The sequence below is a fragment of the Daktulosphaira vitifoliae genome, unplaced genomic scaffold (genome assembly GCF_025091365.1).
Source record: "Daktulosphaira vitifoliae isolate Bord-2020 unplaced genomic scaffold, ASM2509136v1 Scaffold_5, whole genome shotgun sequence".
In the NCBI taxonomy this organism is placed as follows: domain Eukaryota; kingdom Metazoa; phylum Arthropoda; class Insecta; order Hemiptera; family Phylloxeridae; genus Daktulosphaira; species Daktulosphaira vitifoliae.
The window spans coordinates 18,805,721-18,818,991 of NW_026099576.1; the positions used below are offsets into that span (position 1 = coordinate 18,805,721).

The following is a 13,271-nucleotide window of genomic DNA, read 5'->3' on the forward strand; positions in this document are numbered from 1 at the left end:
TTTTTTTTTTTTTTTTTTTTTTTTTTACAATGGTAACACAAGGTCTGTGCGGGCGGATACGGAGCGGTAAACTCTAGAGTATCTCGGTACTCTATATTGTACACAGTTGCAGTCGTCGTCGCGTGCTGACTACACAGAGGGGTGAGACCGACCATTTATATACAAATGTTATTATTAAATTGTTTCGCAAACGGTCCTTTGGGACTATTGCCGGTGTTAACAAAAAATAAAAATAAATAATAATAATAAAAACCCCAAAACTCAAACAAAAAAATAAAACACTTTTTTTTGCTTTTCACTCTTGTGTGGGTGTATTTATTAAAATGTGATATGATATCATTGTTACAATTCCGTATTCAACTCGCACCGTGTAGAATGGTGTGTATAAATTAAAACGAGACTTTTGTTTTTTTTACACCGGTAAAATATATGTATTACTGTTTTTTACCCAGATTTTTTTGTTTATCCGCATACTAGAAAAAAAAACCGTGTACGCCCGTTTTTTGATGCGCAGTGTGCACTTTAATTTATGGAGTCCCAGTGGGTGCAGAAATCTGTTACTGTCATATACTAAACGTAGTCGCACGTTCGTATGTGTCCCGTGTGACGTGTCTCCATCGAAAAACAAAATATTACAGCAATGCGTCCACCGGTGCGCTTCTTCTTTGAGTATGCACCCGAGTAGTCCCGTGTCGATCTTCTATTGGCCGTGTGCGGGCGGATACCGATTTTTAATTATAATTTTCTCATGGCGCGCTGCACTTTGAGTTACTGGGAAACGTCGAAAGAAAGCAATATAACTATTCGTTTTAAAACTCTTAATAATAATTTCTTCTCCCCGTGTCCAGTCCCCGTCCCGGAAAATTCGAATGTTGACGCAGCTGCCGCCGGGGGCTTACTTTTTGGTCGCGTTTTCTCCGCGCTTGTAAAAACACGGAGCCAAAACACCGCCGTCACATACCTCCAAAAGACAACCTGTACTTGAGCCTCAAAAGTCCCACTAAAGTGGTCAACCCGATGAACGTTAATTACTTTTTCAAAATGACATTCGTACGTAGTTTGCATAATACGAGTTTGTTTAATTTATAATCAGCTCTTTTTGTCAACCGTGTCTACTTATCAATGTGTCCTTTCTTGATTTCATTGCATTTTCCACGCAGACAATATGTATCATATTGTGTCCACATATAATTATACGTGTATAATGTGCTATTCTACGCTTGGCCTCAAATGTCCTTGCAATAAAAATTATTACTAAATAAAATATTAAACTCGACTTATAATTTCATTTTTTTTTGTATTTTTTTTAATTTCGAGTCGCACACAAATAATTTTTGTATAGTAACACTTGTGCGCCACACACCAAACAAAAACATCATTTACTCTAACGAAATAGTTTAAACGCTACTTCAACGCAATTTTATTTACTATTCAGATCATTATGTTTAATATATGAACATAATAATAGGAACTACTTTTTTTTTTTATTAACGGTTTTTCTTAAAAAATCTCATTTGACTCAGCAACGTTAATTGTACAAAAAATCGATTCATCGTGATATCTCAGTTAAACGCACAATGCCGTAGTTCTGTTTAGATTTTTGTATAGCGAATTGATAAAGGTCCCAAACAGCTCCAAATATTATGCCAGCGGTTCTTTTGATGTATTATAGGCTGTGTTAAGTCCGGTCGTGCACAGGTGGGTTTTCATTTAAATTCTTATCTCGAGTTTTAACTAAAAAAAATCTCTAAATACACAGTCATCATAATAGAAATAATGTATATCGTTGACTCATATTTTAACAACACGTCCATGTTACGGTTTGTTATCGATCGAAATCAATAATTATATTACGGTAAAATATAATCTCTTCAAATTGTTCGAGTCAGCGGCTGTACAAAAATCAACGGCTTCACATTTTAATTGCTAATAAGGATTTGTATGTGATTAATAAATAGATTAATTGTTTACTTTTGTATTATTTATCGGGCAAAATTTCATTAAAAAAAAATATTTAGCGCAATTATTTTCTCTTGGAAAATATCGTCACATCATCATATTATGACCGCGATATGTGCAACCAGCAACAGCGAGGGGAGGGTTGGGTTAGAATCTCAGTTACATACTCACAATAAAAGGTATATTGACATTCCGTGTTTTGCGTGGGGAACAATGGCCGCCACGTGGTATGCACAGAGAACGGCGACAGCAGTTTCTCGGAATACCAAACAAACCACTGTAGTAGCGACAAGGGGCGGGTGTTGGAGGTAAAAGTAAAAACACTTAAGTTTTCTCCTCTGACCTGCTGTTTACCCCGGGAAAGATGACACTTTTAAAAACTCGGCGCATACAATACACTCGTCGTCAGCAGTGGCCATGTATGACTCAGTGCTGTATTTATCTTTGCAGCACTTTCGTTTTTATATCCACCACTATTTACTCCAACGATTCACCTCTTTGGGAAATGTTGTAGTTTTCATAAAAGTTTTTCGGCGCTTTTGTACTTATCGTCGGAGATCATTTCTCTGTCCTAGTACATAGCAAACATATACATTTCCCGAACAAAAGCCTAGTAAAAGGCTTGTCGTATACGGCCTGCGTTCTGCGTACCCATACCGATAAAACGAAATAGTCTGTACAAAAATACAATTGTTTCCTTGAAAATGAACCGTCTAGCCAGTCAGTCAACTAGTCACTGGGCCGCGGGAGACGGTTAAGTAAAATGTCGGAGATTTTTCCCCGAAGAATGTGCCGCAAAAACCGACGGCGAGAGGAGCTCGTAAGAACCGTGTGGGAACTAATAATAAGGTCCTCCGGCAAAACGATGCTGTTCGCGTTTATAGCGTATACACGGTCGAGAATATCTTCGATGGCTGGTTGTATAGAGCGAGTTCACATAAATAAAAAAAAAATAAAAGTGGAACGGATAAAAAAAAAAAGGGAAAAAAGTTCAAAATTGAACGTCCGTTGAGATAAAATGAAGAAAAATGGTCCGCTGGTGAAATCGGACGATAAAAATAACCGTGTTAGACGTGACGGCCACGGGCTATAAAGTCTCAGGGGACGACGGGAATCTGTGTACATCGGCGGCGGCAAAACGTCCCTTGGCGGCGGTACGGTGGTCGGTGCACTGTGTATGTTTAGTGTGTGTGTACACAGTGTAAGGGTGACGGGAGTGAGAAAGCGAGGAAATGTACAACACTGGTGGTGGTATATAATAAATAGAAAGAGAAGAAGAAAACTGTTGTTTTAGGTCAGATATACAACACACGTCGTCGTATGCCCAAGGTGCGGGTGGACGACTGCTAAAAGAAAAATGCCCCTAAAATATAATGTCGTATATTGAAGCGGATTTTTTTAGTCGCCACGATGGAAATTACTATACCAGCGAACACCTTATCTCTGTGCCAGTGGCATCTTCCCCGTATCATACATCTGTGTACGTATACTTTGACTCACACAATCGTTTTCTTCTGCAATCTTAGGTAATCTCTAGGAGACGGGGTTGTTTATTCTGCGGATTCGGTCGGCAGTGGTGGCACGTTGATAAAACATTTGCATGCGGCCGCTCGGAAAAATTAAAAACAATTTGCTTTGCATGGCATTGAAATTATTAATTTTATCGATCGCCGGTGGTTTTGGTATTAAACCCGAACTGGAGCGTCTCCAAAGAAAATACGTTATAAAAAATATGTAAAACAATTGCGGGATTAAAATAAAGAAATCCTCACCCGTATTATGCACATCCAATTGCCGCCCAAGGGCTACTCGCCGCAATCAAGGTGTCTTTTGTGTTCGTCAAAGGCGCTCCTCTTGTTTTACCTATTCAAAAAAGCAAAAGACATTGTAAATAATAGATCCGCAAATGAGGCGACTGCATTTTTTTTTTCATCTCAAAATGTAGAAAGAAAAAAAGCCGTCAAAGGATTATGTTGTCGTCAAAAGAACGCGATATCCGAATGGAATACATGATTGTAATTTAGAGAACTCTTGATATCAAATACGACTTTTTTTTTTTTCTTTACTTTTCAACACGGTGAGATTTGGCCTCTCTGTTAGTATATTTTTGGAAGTGATGAATATTTTATAAATAATAACGACTATTATTGTTGTGTTAGTATTATACTTGATACTCGGTGAGGGGAAGGGAGGCAGAGAGGATGGTCGCCGTCAAAGTTTTGAATGTATGTACAAAACAATTAGCGCAACGATCGCTAACGTCATAACAATGATCGTCATCTAACAAGTGCCGTGCCCGTGGCATTAAATGGGTCGGAGGTGGTCGCCGTTTTTAACAGTCGCGCCATTAAGGAGGCGGACGTTTATTTTTAATATCTCGGAATCGTTAAGAGGTGCTGAAAAGTGCGGTGCGCTTATAAGTACAATTTCCTGTCGTATAGGTACGCAATGGATGAAGACGTGTGTCTACGGGCAGCACGTGTGACTCATGCAAGAAGACTATTAACAACCGTACTCGATGATTGCGCCGCCGATACGAAACTTTGGACGTCGTCCGGTCCGTTTGCGTTGCACGTTATAAAAGTATTTGTTGCGCGCACGTAATTATGTTACATTCGTGTGATCGACAAGAGTATTGAAAACAAATCTGTGGAGTTGTAAAAACAACAAAGTTTTGCACGGCGGCCTTGTTTACTTTTGCTGCTGCCGCTGCGTCGTGTGTATTGTATTCATAATGAAAAGAGTACGGCGGCAACGGCGACCTTTATTTACATTTTCATCGTGTACCTTCTTCTTTCCTGCCACCTAGTCTTTGCTCGTCCCTCTGGTGTGTATACATTTTATAATAAAACAACGTTTCGGCATAAATATCCATATCTTTTATTAACCGCGTACCGAAAAACTACCTCTCGATCCGGTGTTGTACATATTCATCGTTTTTGCCCCGCGCACCTCCTCGTTTCATATTATCCAAAACAAATTTTAATCTGCATTTATTCCGACAGTCGGTTCAACTGCCATGTTTTCGTTTCGCGAAAACCTCTTTTATTACACGCGCGCACAGTGCAGATTCGTGTGCTCTATTTACCTCGTGGCAGACACAAACCGCGGCGTTTTACATATTACGGCGATAAGATCAGCGGGCCGGAGGGTGCGGATTCGCAGTGCTGCTGTTGTTGTTGTTGTTGTGTGATGAACGAACGGTATCGTACGGCTGCAACGACAGAGGTTTCGTGCATAGAGTTGACGGAAAAGCTGTTCCGTCGGATCACGTCAGAGGTGCACGCCCTCCGCACTCACTAGTATAACGTTGTCCCGGCGAGAATTAATAATAATCATTGTCGCCGCCGTCAACCCGACCTCGCTGCGGCCCTTCATTTTTCCTTTTGCTCTCTGACTCCCGTCTGTATAACAACGCGGAATCTCGCGAAATGATTAATGTAACATCCACGTATTTGTCCTCGACTCCGTTGTGTGTAGCACAGCGTACCTTCGCCGTCAAATCCGAAATTACCATGTTGCTAATTTGAAACGAAAACGTTTCCTATTCGCGCGTTTTATTATGTCGACAAAGTCAAAGTATGGATAATGGTTTTGTGTCGGACCGCGAGGGCCGAAGATCCCGTCCCCTCTTAGTCCTCTCCGCGATGGGTTACCGCATGAATCATCGTCACTGGCCCTCGTCCCCGTTTTAAGTACACGCGCGCGCACCGGCATAATTTTATTTTACGGTCGACAAAACGATTAATCGTCGTTTTTCATACGCGTTTATGTGTAGTGAACGTATTTGCACGCTGTTGTGGCGCAGGGGGCTAAAAGACGGCCCCCGTTTCCACGTCGATGCTTTCGGTCGTGTGAGTACTCGAGCCGTAGGTTAATGGCGCCGTTGGAAAAATCCTATCGAAGCAATGCGCAATTAATTATCCTAATAGAAATCGTTTCTTTTTTCACAGTACTCGAAGATATTATCGCGTTGTTTGTTCGTATAAAAGAAACGTCCAATTTTCCGGACGATTGTCGCCCACGTCTCGGTGTATGCGATGCGCGCGTTTTTATCTGCTCGTCCATCGGCAAACCGTCGAATGCATTGCGAGTAGTATATAAGTACATAATAATATGTGGTGGTGTATCAGGGAAAACACGGCCGGCAGAAAATCAGTTTCCATACGCGCTGTACACACACCACACAGTAAAAACGTCCTGGAGATCACCGAACTCAGATAAACTCTCTCTTTCTTTTTCTCCGCGCTGTGTATTATGTAAAAAGGGATTTCGTTTCTGTGTACTTACATACGTGTGTAACTGGATATCATCTTGTGTTTTCCTCGCCAAAGGTTTCCACTGAACGTCTCTCTTTTAATTTAATTGCGCCTGTAAAACGAAAATGGTTTTCTCCTTTTACCGAGCCCGTCATTCAAAAGCCCTATAAATAATGTACCCCGTGTGATTATTATAAAACAGGATTCGTTTTCGAGTATCTTATGATGAAAATCAATCGAATTTTCTACACTAATCGAAAACGCTCAACTGTCACCGAACATCATGAAATGTGTATAACTATTGTTTTTAAATAATATCCAATCATGTTTTTGTAGTTTCTTTGTTTAAAATTATGATATTTCTCAATCGCCAAGTACTTTTAATGGTATGCAAAAAGAACAATTGATATATATTTTTTTTCATTCATGCAAATTTTAATGCCAACAAACAGTCAAGTTGAATCGTATGATAATTCGACTACTTTCAGATGTAAACTATTCGTTATTTTCTCCAATTTTACGAGTCCGTTACGAATACAATAGAAAAAATTTTACAAAGTCCTATAAAAAGAAAAAGAGTAATAGAAAAAGCGATTTTAATTTTTACCAAAAAGAATTCAAACCCCATGTATAATACATGTCATAGTGCTTTTGTGATTACAATCTTTGGTTATTTACAATAATATATATTCTAAATAACGTCCGGTCCAAGAGTTGGTCGGTACTTTCATTAAAAAAAAAGTCGTTCATATCGTAGCGAAATTATACGCATTTGCGAAACTATCGAATTCGATAAAAAAACTAACAATCTCCAGTTTTCGGAATTTTCTACGGGATTTATGATAATTTCATTGTGTAATTTTTTATATTTATATCTGACGTGTTTATGTCTCGTGCATAACAACGATTCAGTACTGTAAACATATAATACTAAATAAACATTATATTTCAAATGTACTGTTTAGAAAATGTTATTTTAGGATTTTTTATTTCTGACCTAGGAAGTTTCAAACTTATCGAAGATAACTCTGAATTGAAACTATTGATCGGTCACGTTATGTTTTTGGTGCTCAAAGACACATTGGTGATTAACTAATAGAAATAACGCTGTCGTCACTGTGAACTGTGTAGGAAATTAATCGTACCGGATTAGGTAACAAGTCCAGAAATTGTTTACTTCAGGTACGTGTTGTTTGCATGTGTCCGATAAACGGCACCCGCGAGGACGACATATGTCTACGTCCGAATTCGGTGGACGGCCGTCGGGGTTCGCGGCGGTCCGTCGTAAGTGGCTGCTGCGGCGGCCAGCGTAGGCGCGAGATCACCGTGAGTTTTGCCCGCCAGTATGCCGCCATGCTTTGTGTTTGACGCCCGCAAGTTGCAGCCGTTCTGATAACCTCCGAACATTCGCGAACGTTCACATACCACCAACGTCACCACCACCGTCAGTCTTTGGCGATCACATTTTGCGGTACTTTCGATTGGGTTGGGTTTGGATTTTTTTTATTTTTTCGGGATAAAATATTAATTTGGACTTGCTCCTAATTTCCATCGCGTTACTGTTTTCTAACTGTCCATATTCCTACGGACACATGTATTCTGCTGCAGCAGCTGCCGCGGCAGCGGCCACCGGTACATCATCGACTTTCGACAGTTACTCATACCGATTGTGGTGTTTGGCAAACGTATGGAGTTGCAATCGTAAGTAGAAAAAAAAATTGCTATCTAATCTGACCGATGTATCGAAAAAAACAGTATTAATGCAACACATTTTATTTGATTTTAATCGAAACATTTTCGGTAGTTAAATATTATTAAAGATAAACTCTACACAATTTTTCACTGTTGTGTGTTCTATAAGAAAATCATACTCCCATTTCTGTAGGCATATATAAAAAAAAAAAAATCATGTTAAATAAAATTTCTTTTGTTTATACGTTTATATAACCGTAAATGAAGCAACAATTCTTAGGGTAAGCAAACAAGCCCATCTTGTTTGCACCTATTTTTCATTGAGAATTAAGTACCGTCAAAAGAACCAACAGTTACATTTTATTATCATTTAAGTCGTATCAATCATCTACTGCACTAGTAAAATATTTACAAGTATTGTTAAGGAACGCAACATATTTGTCGACAAAAATAAAGTGATGAAATCTGTAAAATATTTTACTGTTCCGAGTTTAATTACCGACCTAATTTGGCGAATTTGACGACGGTACAGACAAATTTAAAACAAAATATTTTTCATGTTTATATTTTTTTTATTAGAATGTATGAAGATTTCAAGTTTTTTGCACTTTTTAAGTGTTCTTCGACCGTTAAAATCGCCCCAGACATTTCTAAAGTACATTCATGTGTATATTGTATAAATATATGCATTTTAATAATTATATTATAAGTATAGAGTATTCAATTTGACACGGAAACGTCGTAAATCAATCGACCGTATCCGACCTATTTTTAATATTCCCTTTACGTTTATTTGGCGTAGAAATCTTATTTCATATGTTAAATTCAGTACTTGTATATATTTTGTGGTTTTTATAGTGTCTGAGCATTATTAATTTCTGTTTTAAAGGGGTTGAAGTCTTGTTAAAATTAAAACTGTGATTTTAATTTCTATAGAATTATGTAGAAATAAAATGTTTCTAACTTAATATTTCGCGTTAAATAAATTTTTATGTTGTTTTGTTCATTCAGAATTATTTTAAACTAATTATTGTCTCTCCAAAGTAAAAATTAGCGGCTAAAGAACATACCATATATTTTATGATTTTAAGAAGCTGAATAAAAAATAGTATGGAGTTTTATAGAAAAAACATAAAATACGAGTAAATAAAAAATTATTTTTGAAATTTGGGGTTTGATGTTTTCTATTTTAATATATAATAAATTATTAAGTGTTATTGAGCACACCTACTACAAATTATGAGTAGTTCCCATTTAAAATAGTATTATTATCTATTATCAAGGAAATATTAAACTGTTTATGTTACCAATAAATCCTTTGAATGAGTATAAACAAACATGCAGTGTAATTTAAGTAAAAAATTTATATCAAATGTTTTATAATTTTTTTCAATTAGTGAACTTTATTTAAGCAGATGTTATCAAATATTGTCTACTTTTACTCCACTCGTTATAATACAAATGTAAATTCATAAATACATTAACATTTACTTTTTACTCAACCAATAATTTACATTTACGTTTATTTTTATCGAATAAATCGTTAGTCATTGGTGAGTGTTGTTCAACGTGTGTACACATACTTACAAATATATAAATATACATTCGTATGTGTTTGTATCAATGTGAAAAAAACTTAATACTCAAATACTTAGGCCAAATAATTATGTTTATTTACTATTTTCTTTTTGAAATTTGTGTACAAATTCATTTTGATATTAGTGTAATTCGCATGTCGGAAAGACACACAATTACATGTTATTAAAAGATACGGGATATCGTTTTTACCAAAAAAATTATGAACTGATTGTCTTAAAAGAATAATGCAATCGTTTTGTATTCACAATGTTAATTTTTTATGTTCATCGCTCAATGACGAGCAACATGTTTCTGCCATCGGAGGTCTTAACCTCTTTTCCACGCAATTGCCTTTTGTATCGATTATATCTACGAGAACTATGGAAAACTTGGACGATTGAATCAATTAAAAATAAGAGTGTACTCAACATTATCGTATCGGTTCTTGGTAAACTGTATAAACGCATACAATGTATACATATTCACCTTTTTGTTATTATTGCGATGACCGATGGCACAATCTAATATTAATTTAATTGAACTTTATATGTTTACAGATAATCTTCTAACGACTTAACAGTCTCCACACGCATAGTGTAATCGAATACTAAAGCCATATGTCATTTGATTATTTATTGGATTTATATTATTCTTTGTTAATTAACTAGTTATCGTTTGTAGTTGGAGTACTCGAAACTTGTATCACAAATCATTTACATAAATCATTGTGGTGTTAATTATTGTCACCTATTGTCATTTAACATGATGTAACATGGGAATTTTTTTTAAAACAAAAAATCGTTCCGTTTCAACTAGGTTTGCACATAAAGTGTAGCTACTCGATAGGACTGTCTGTGAAATTCACACTGCTTATCGTCCACGTAAATATTTATGTGACAATTTCATAAAAAGCTTATTAGTAACAATACATCTTAATTATTCGTTGACGCGTTCCAATGATGTGTACAGTGCACAGTTCAAATATAATCCAACATGTACGCTGCACACGCCCGTCAGTAGTGGATGTAAAAATAACATATTTGAATGTCGTTTATGTGTGTATGTATCGCTGCAATTGGCCCACGCTGACCTCCTGTTTTTTCAATATATAATAATAAAAAACTCTTTATTGAAAAGAGTCCCTCGGTACGTAGCTACGGGCGCTGTTTTATTTTTTTGACCACCGCGACCGGGAGGAGGTCAATTGATATTTGACTTTTTTCCTCGGGCCATAAACATTTACCAACGGCGGCGGCTTACATACAACTATATAAATATGTGTTGGCCGACAATGCGCATTGGAAACATACTCTGCATATTAATATATGTGAGTGGCATGTGTACGTACCGTTATAATTATAAACGCGCGCAGACTTATTAGTGTGTTGTTTCACTATGGTGGCGCACAATTACATGTCGTATTTGTACATTATGTAAATTGTTCAATATTAAACGACGACACACGCGCACATGTTGTGGCGACTGGGCCAATTAACCGTGATGGCCCGCAAAAGGTTAATTGATGCGGGAACTGATGATGCCGAGACGTCCAATTGACCCGCCGCGAACCAATACCACAAAAAAATCCATTATTTACATTTATCGTTGTCCCGGCTGGCACTTGGTTGTTCCGTTTGTGTATTTATATTTTTTTATTCCATCGCATACATGTCGTTGGCACGCGAGAAAATGTATTCGACACGTCCAGGTGAACTACCAATCGCGCGTTTCGCCCCGGTACGTCCCACCTGAGCGCGACGTCCCGTCGAACACGCCCACCTGTGTACCGTACGCACGTATTATTTTACATGAGTGCACCTGCGCGGCAACGGTGTCGGCCGTATTCGCCTCGTACTCCGCGTGGCGAATACATTTCGGCCACCGCTGAAATGAGGCCTCTGCTGCGCCGCCGCCCATGTCGTGTTCATAAATAATAATAGTAATAATGTATCTACGGCTGCGAGTTCTAGGGATAATAGATGATAAAAAACTAACGTATAGATACGCGCTCGTATCACTTATCTCGCGCCGTATCGACCGCGTACAGGAGGACGATCCCAAATCCCACTTGGTTCTCACTCTCACTCGTTCCACCTGCGCCGCTGCTACCGCCGCATCGATCGATTTTCGACCCTTTGCCGCGGGAGGTGGAAAGATCCTTGTGCGGCGTCGACGGCCTCGTTCTCTTCCAACACGGTCATTCCGTACCTGCCGTTCGAACGGTGCGCACGTTCTGCTCAGTACGTCCGCTGCGGCCTTAAATAATACGCATCTTCAAATTGTTCCTCATACGAGTGTTATTATTTTGCACTGCCCCGTAACAATCATCTTCAAGCAGTCATCATGTATACGGCTGCTCAAGTCATTGGTCTTTTTCACAATGCTTTTCCATACGGTAAATATTTTACATACATTGCAATTTTTTTATGTTATTCATTTTTAGGTCGAACTCTTAATAAGTTCCATAACAATTTTATTTAAATATTATTTTCTTATTTTACGATTGTACATGTTTTTAATTACTCGATATGTCAGTGTGAGTTTTATTAGATTTAAGCAGTTATTTTTCTAATGAAGTTTTTATAAAATTTAACAACAAAAATATTAATAGTAGTAGATATGATATCGGAACAAATCAATTCGGTGTACTAAAAACGTTTAACTTATTTAAATTCTTTGATATTAAAATAAAATAATTTTTTAATCATCACATTTTTTTACGACTAGCATTAACGTATATAATTTTATTTCAACTAAATTAATTTACTTTTAAACTATTATTAAGTATTAGAGTTTAAAAGTATTGATGTTAAAATGTCTCGGTTTTTATAACGATTTAAACCTATTTCCTTCGAGATCTTAAACTTGTCGGAATTTGTTGTATTATTGATTTTATTTCTATATTAATCAGGAATGTTACGAGAATAATTTTAACGACGTCACTTAATGGTTATGATGTAATTAAACTATTGAAATGATTATAACCAATAATTAGTTGTAATTTATCTTATTAAAGTAAATTAAGTATTTTTAATTATTGAGAGCATTAATTATTTTTTATGTATCTAAATCTACCGATTTATATTAATAGTCGAATATAAACCAATCAAAGTTATTATTAAATTTTTATGTAGTATACACCTATCGCACAATGGTGTTTTTGTATAATTTTATTTTCTGTTGCCTAACACATTATTGTTTGGTTTTTGTCAATTGATTTTAATGATTTTTTTTTTTCTACTCTCTACGCTTTGTATATTATGTTCGGCTATTAATTTTTTTTACAAATATCGCATACTTCAAATTTACTATTAAAAATTATAAGTAATTACCGCTGTAATTTTCGTTTCTGTAATTTCTCCTTTGAGTACAATTCTTAGCACATGTCATCTAAACGACACCTCTAAAATAACTATGCAATTGTTCTCTTTTATTTATGGTTTTTAAATTCTATAATTGTTTAAAAAATCAGTGGCTTTTATAGTCCGTTTATGATTGCTGCTGCGTAACACGATATCAATTAAAAATAAATGTTAGATACACTTTTGATGATGAAAAGAACGTCGTCGTGATTGAATCGGATAACATAAAATTCTATTGCATGTACATCAGACAAATTAGTTACACGCCGTAAGACGGCCAGTCGTAATTCAAGTGGAGAAAGAGAGAGAATTACTCGCTCGTAGATCGTTAAAACACCGTGACCGGATTCCATCCGGTCGGACCTAAGTACATTAAACACATACGCGTTTACACAGGAGTAATACCGGGGGGGGGGGGGGC

General features: G+C 36.8%; 1 protein-coding gene across 3 annotated transcripts in view; it reads left to right on the plus strand.

The window, feature by feature from the left end:
- LOC126907612 (zinc finger protein 1) overlaps nt 1-13,271 on the plus strand; it is a 114,962-nt gene that overhangs the window by 96,497 nt on the left and 5,194 nt on the right. The window contains exon 1 of one of the 3 annotated variants that reach the window (XM_050689013.1): nt 7,486-7,919. The exons of 1 other annotated variant lie outside the window; for it this stretch is intronic. In XM_050689013.1, the coding sequence (XP_050544970.1) occupies nt 7,811-7,919 (109 nt within the window). In that variant the 5' untranslated portion in view covers nt 7,486-7,810. Of the gene's footprint in view, nt 1-7,485; nt 7,920-11,638; nt 11,884-13,271 lie in introns of those variants that run through there. One more of the 3 variants, XM_050689014.1, reaches the window with a different exon arrangement.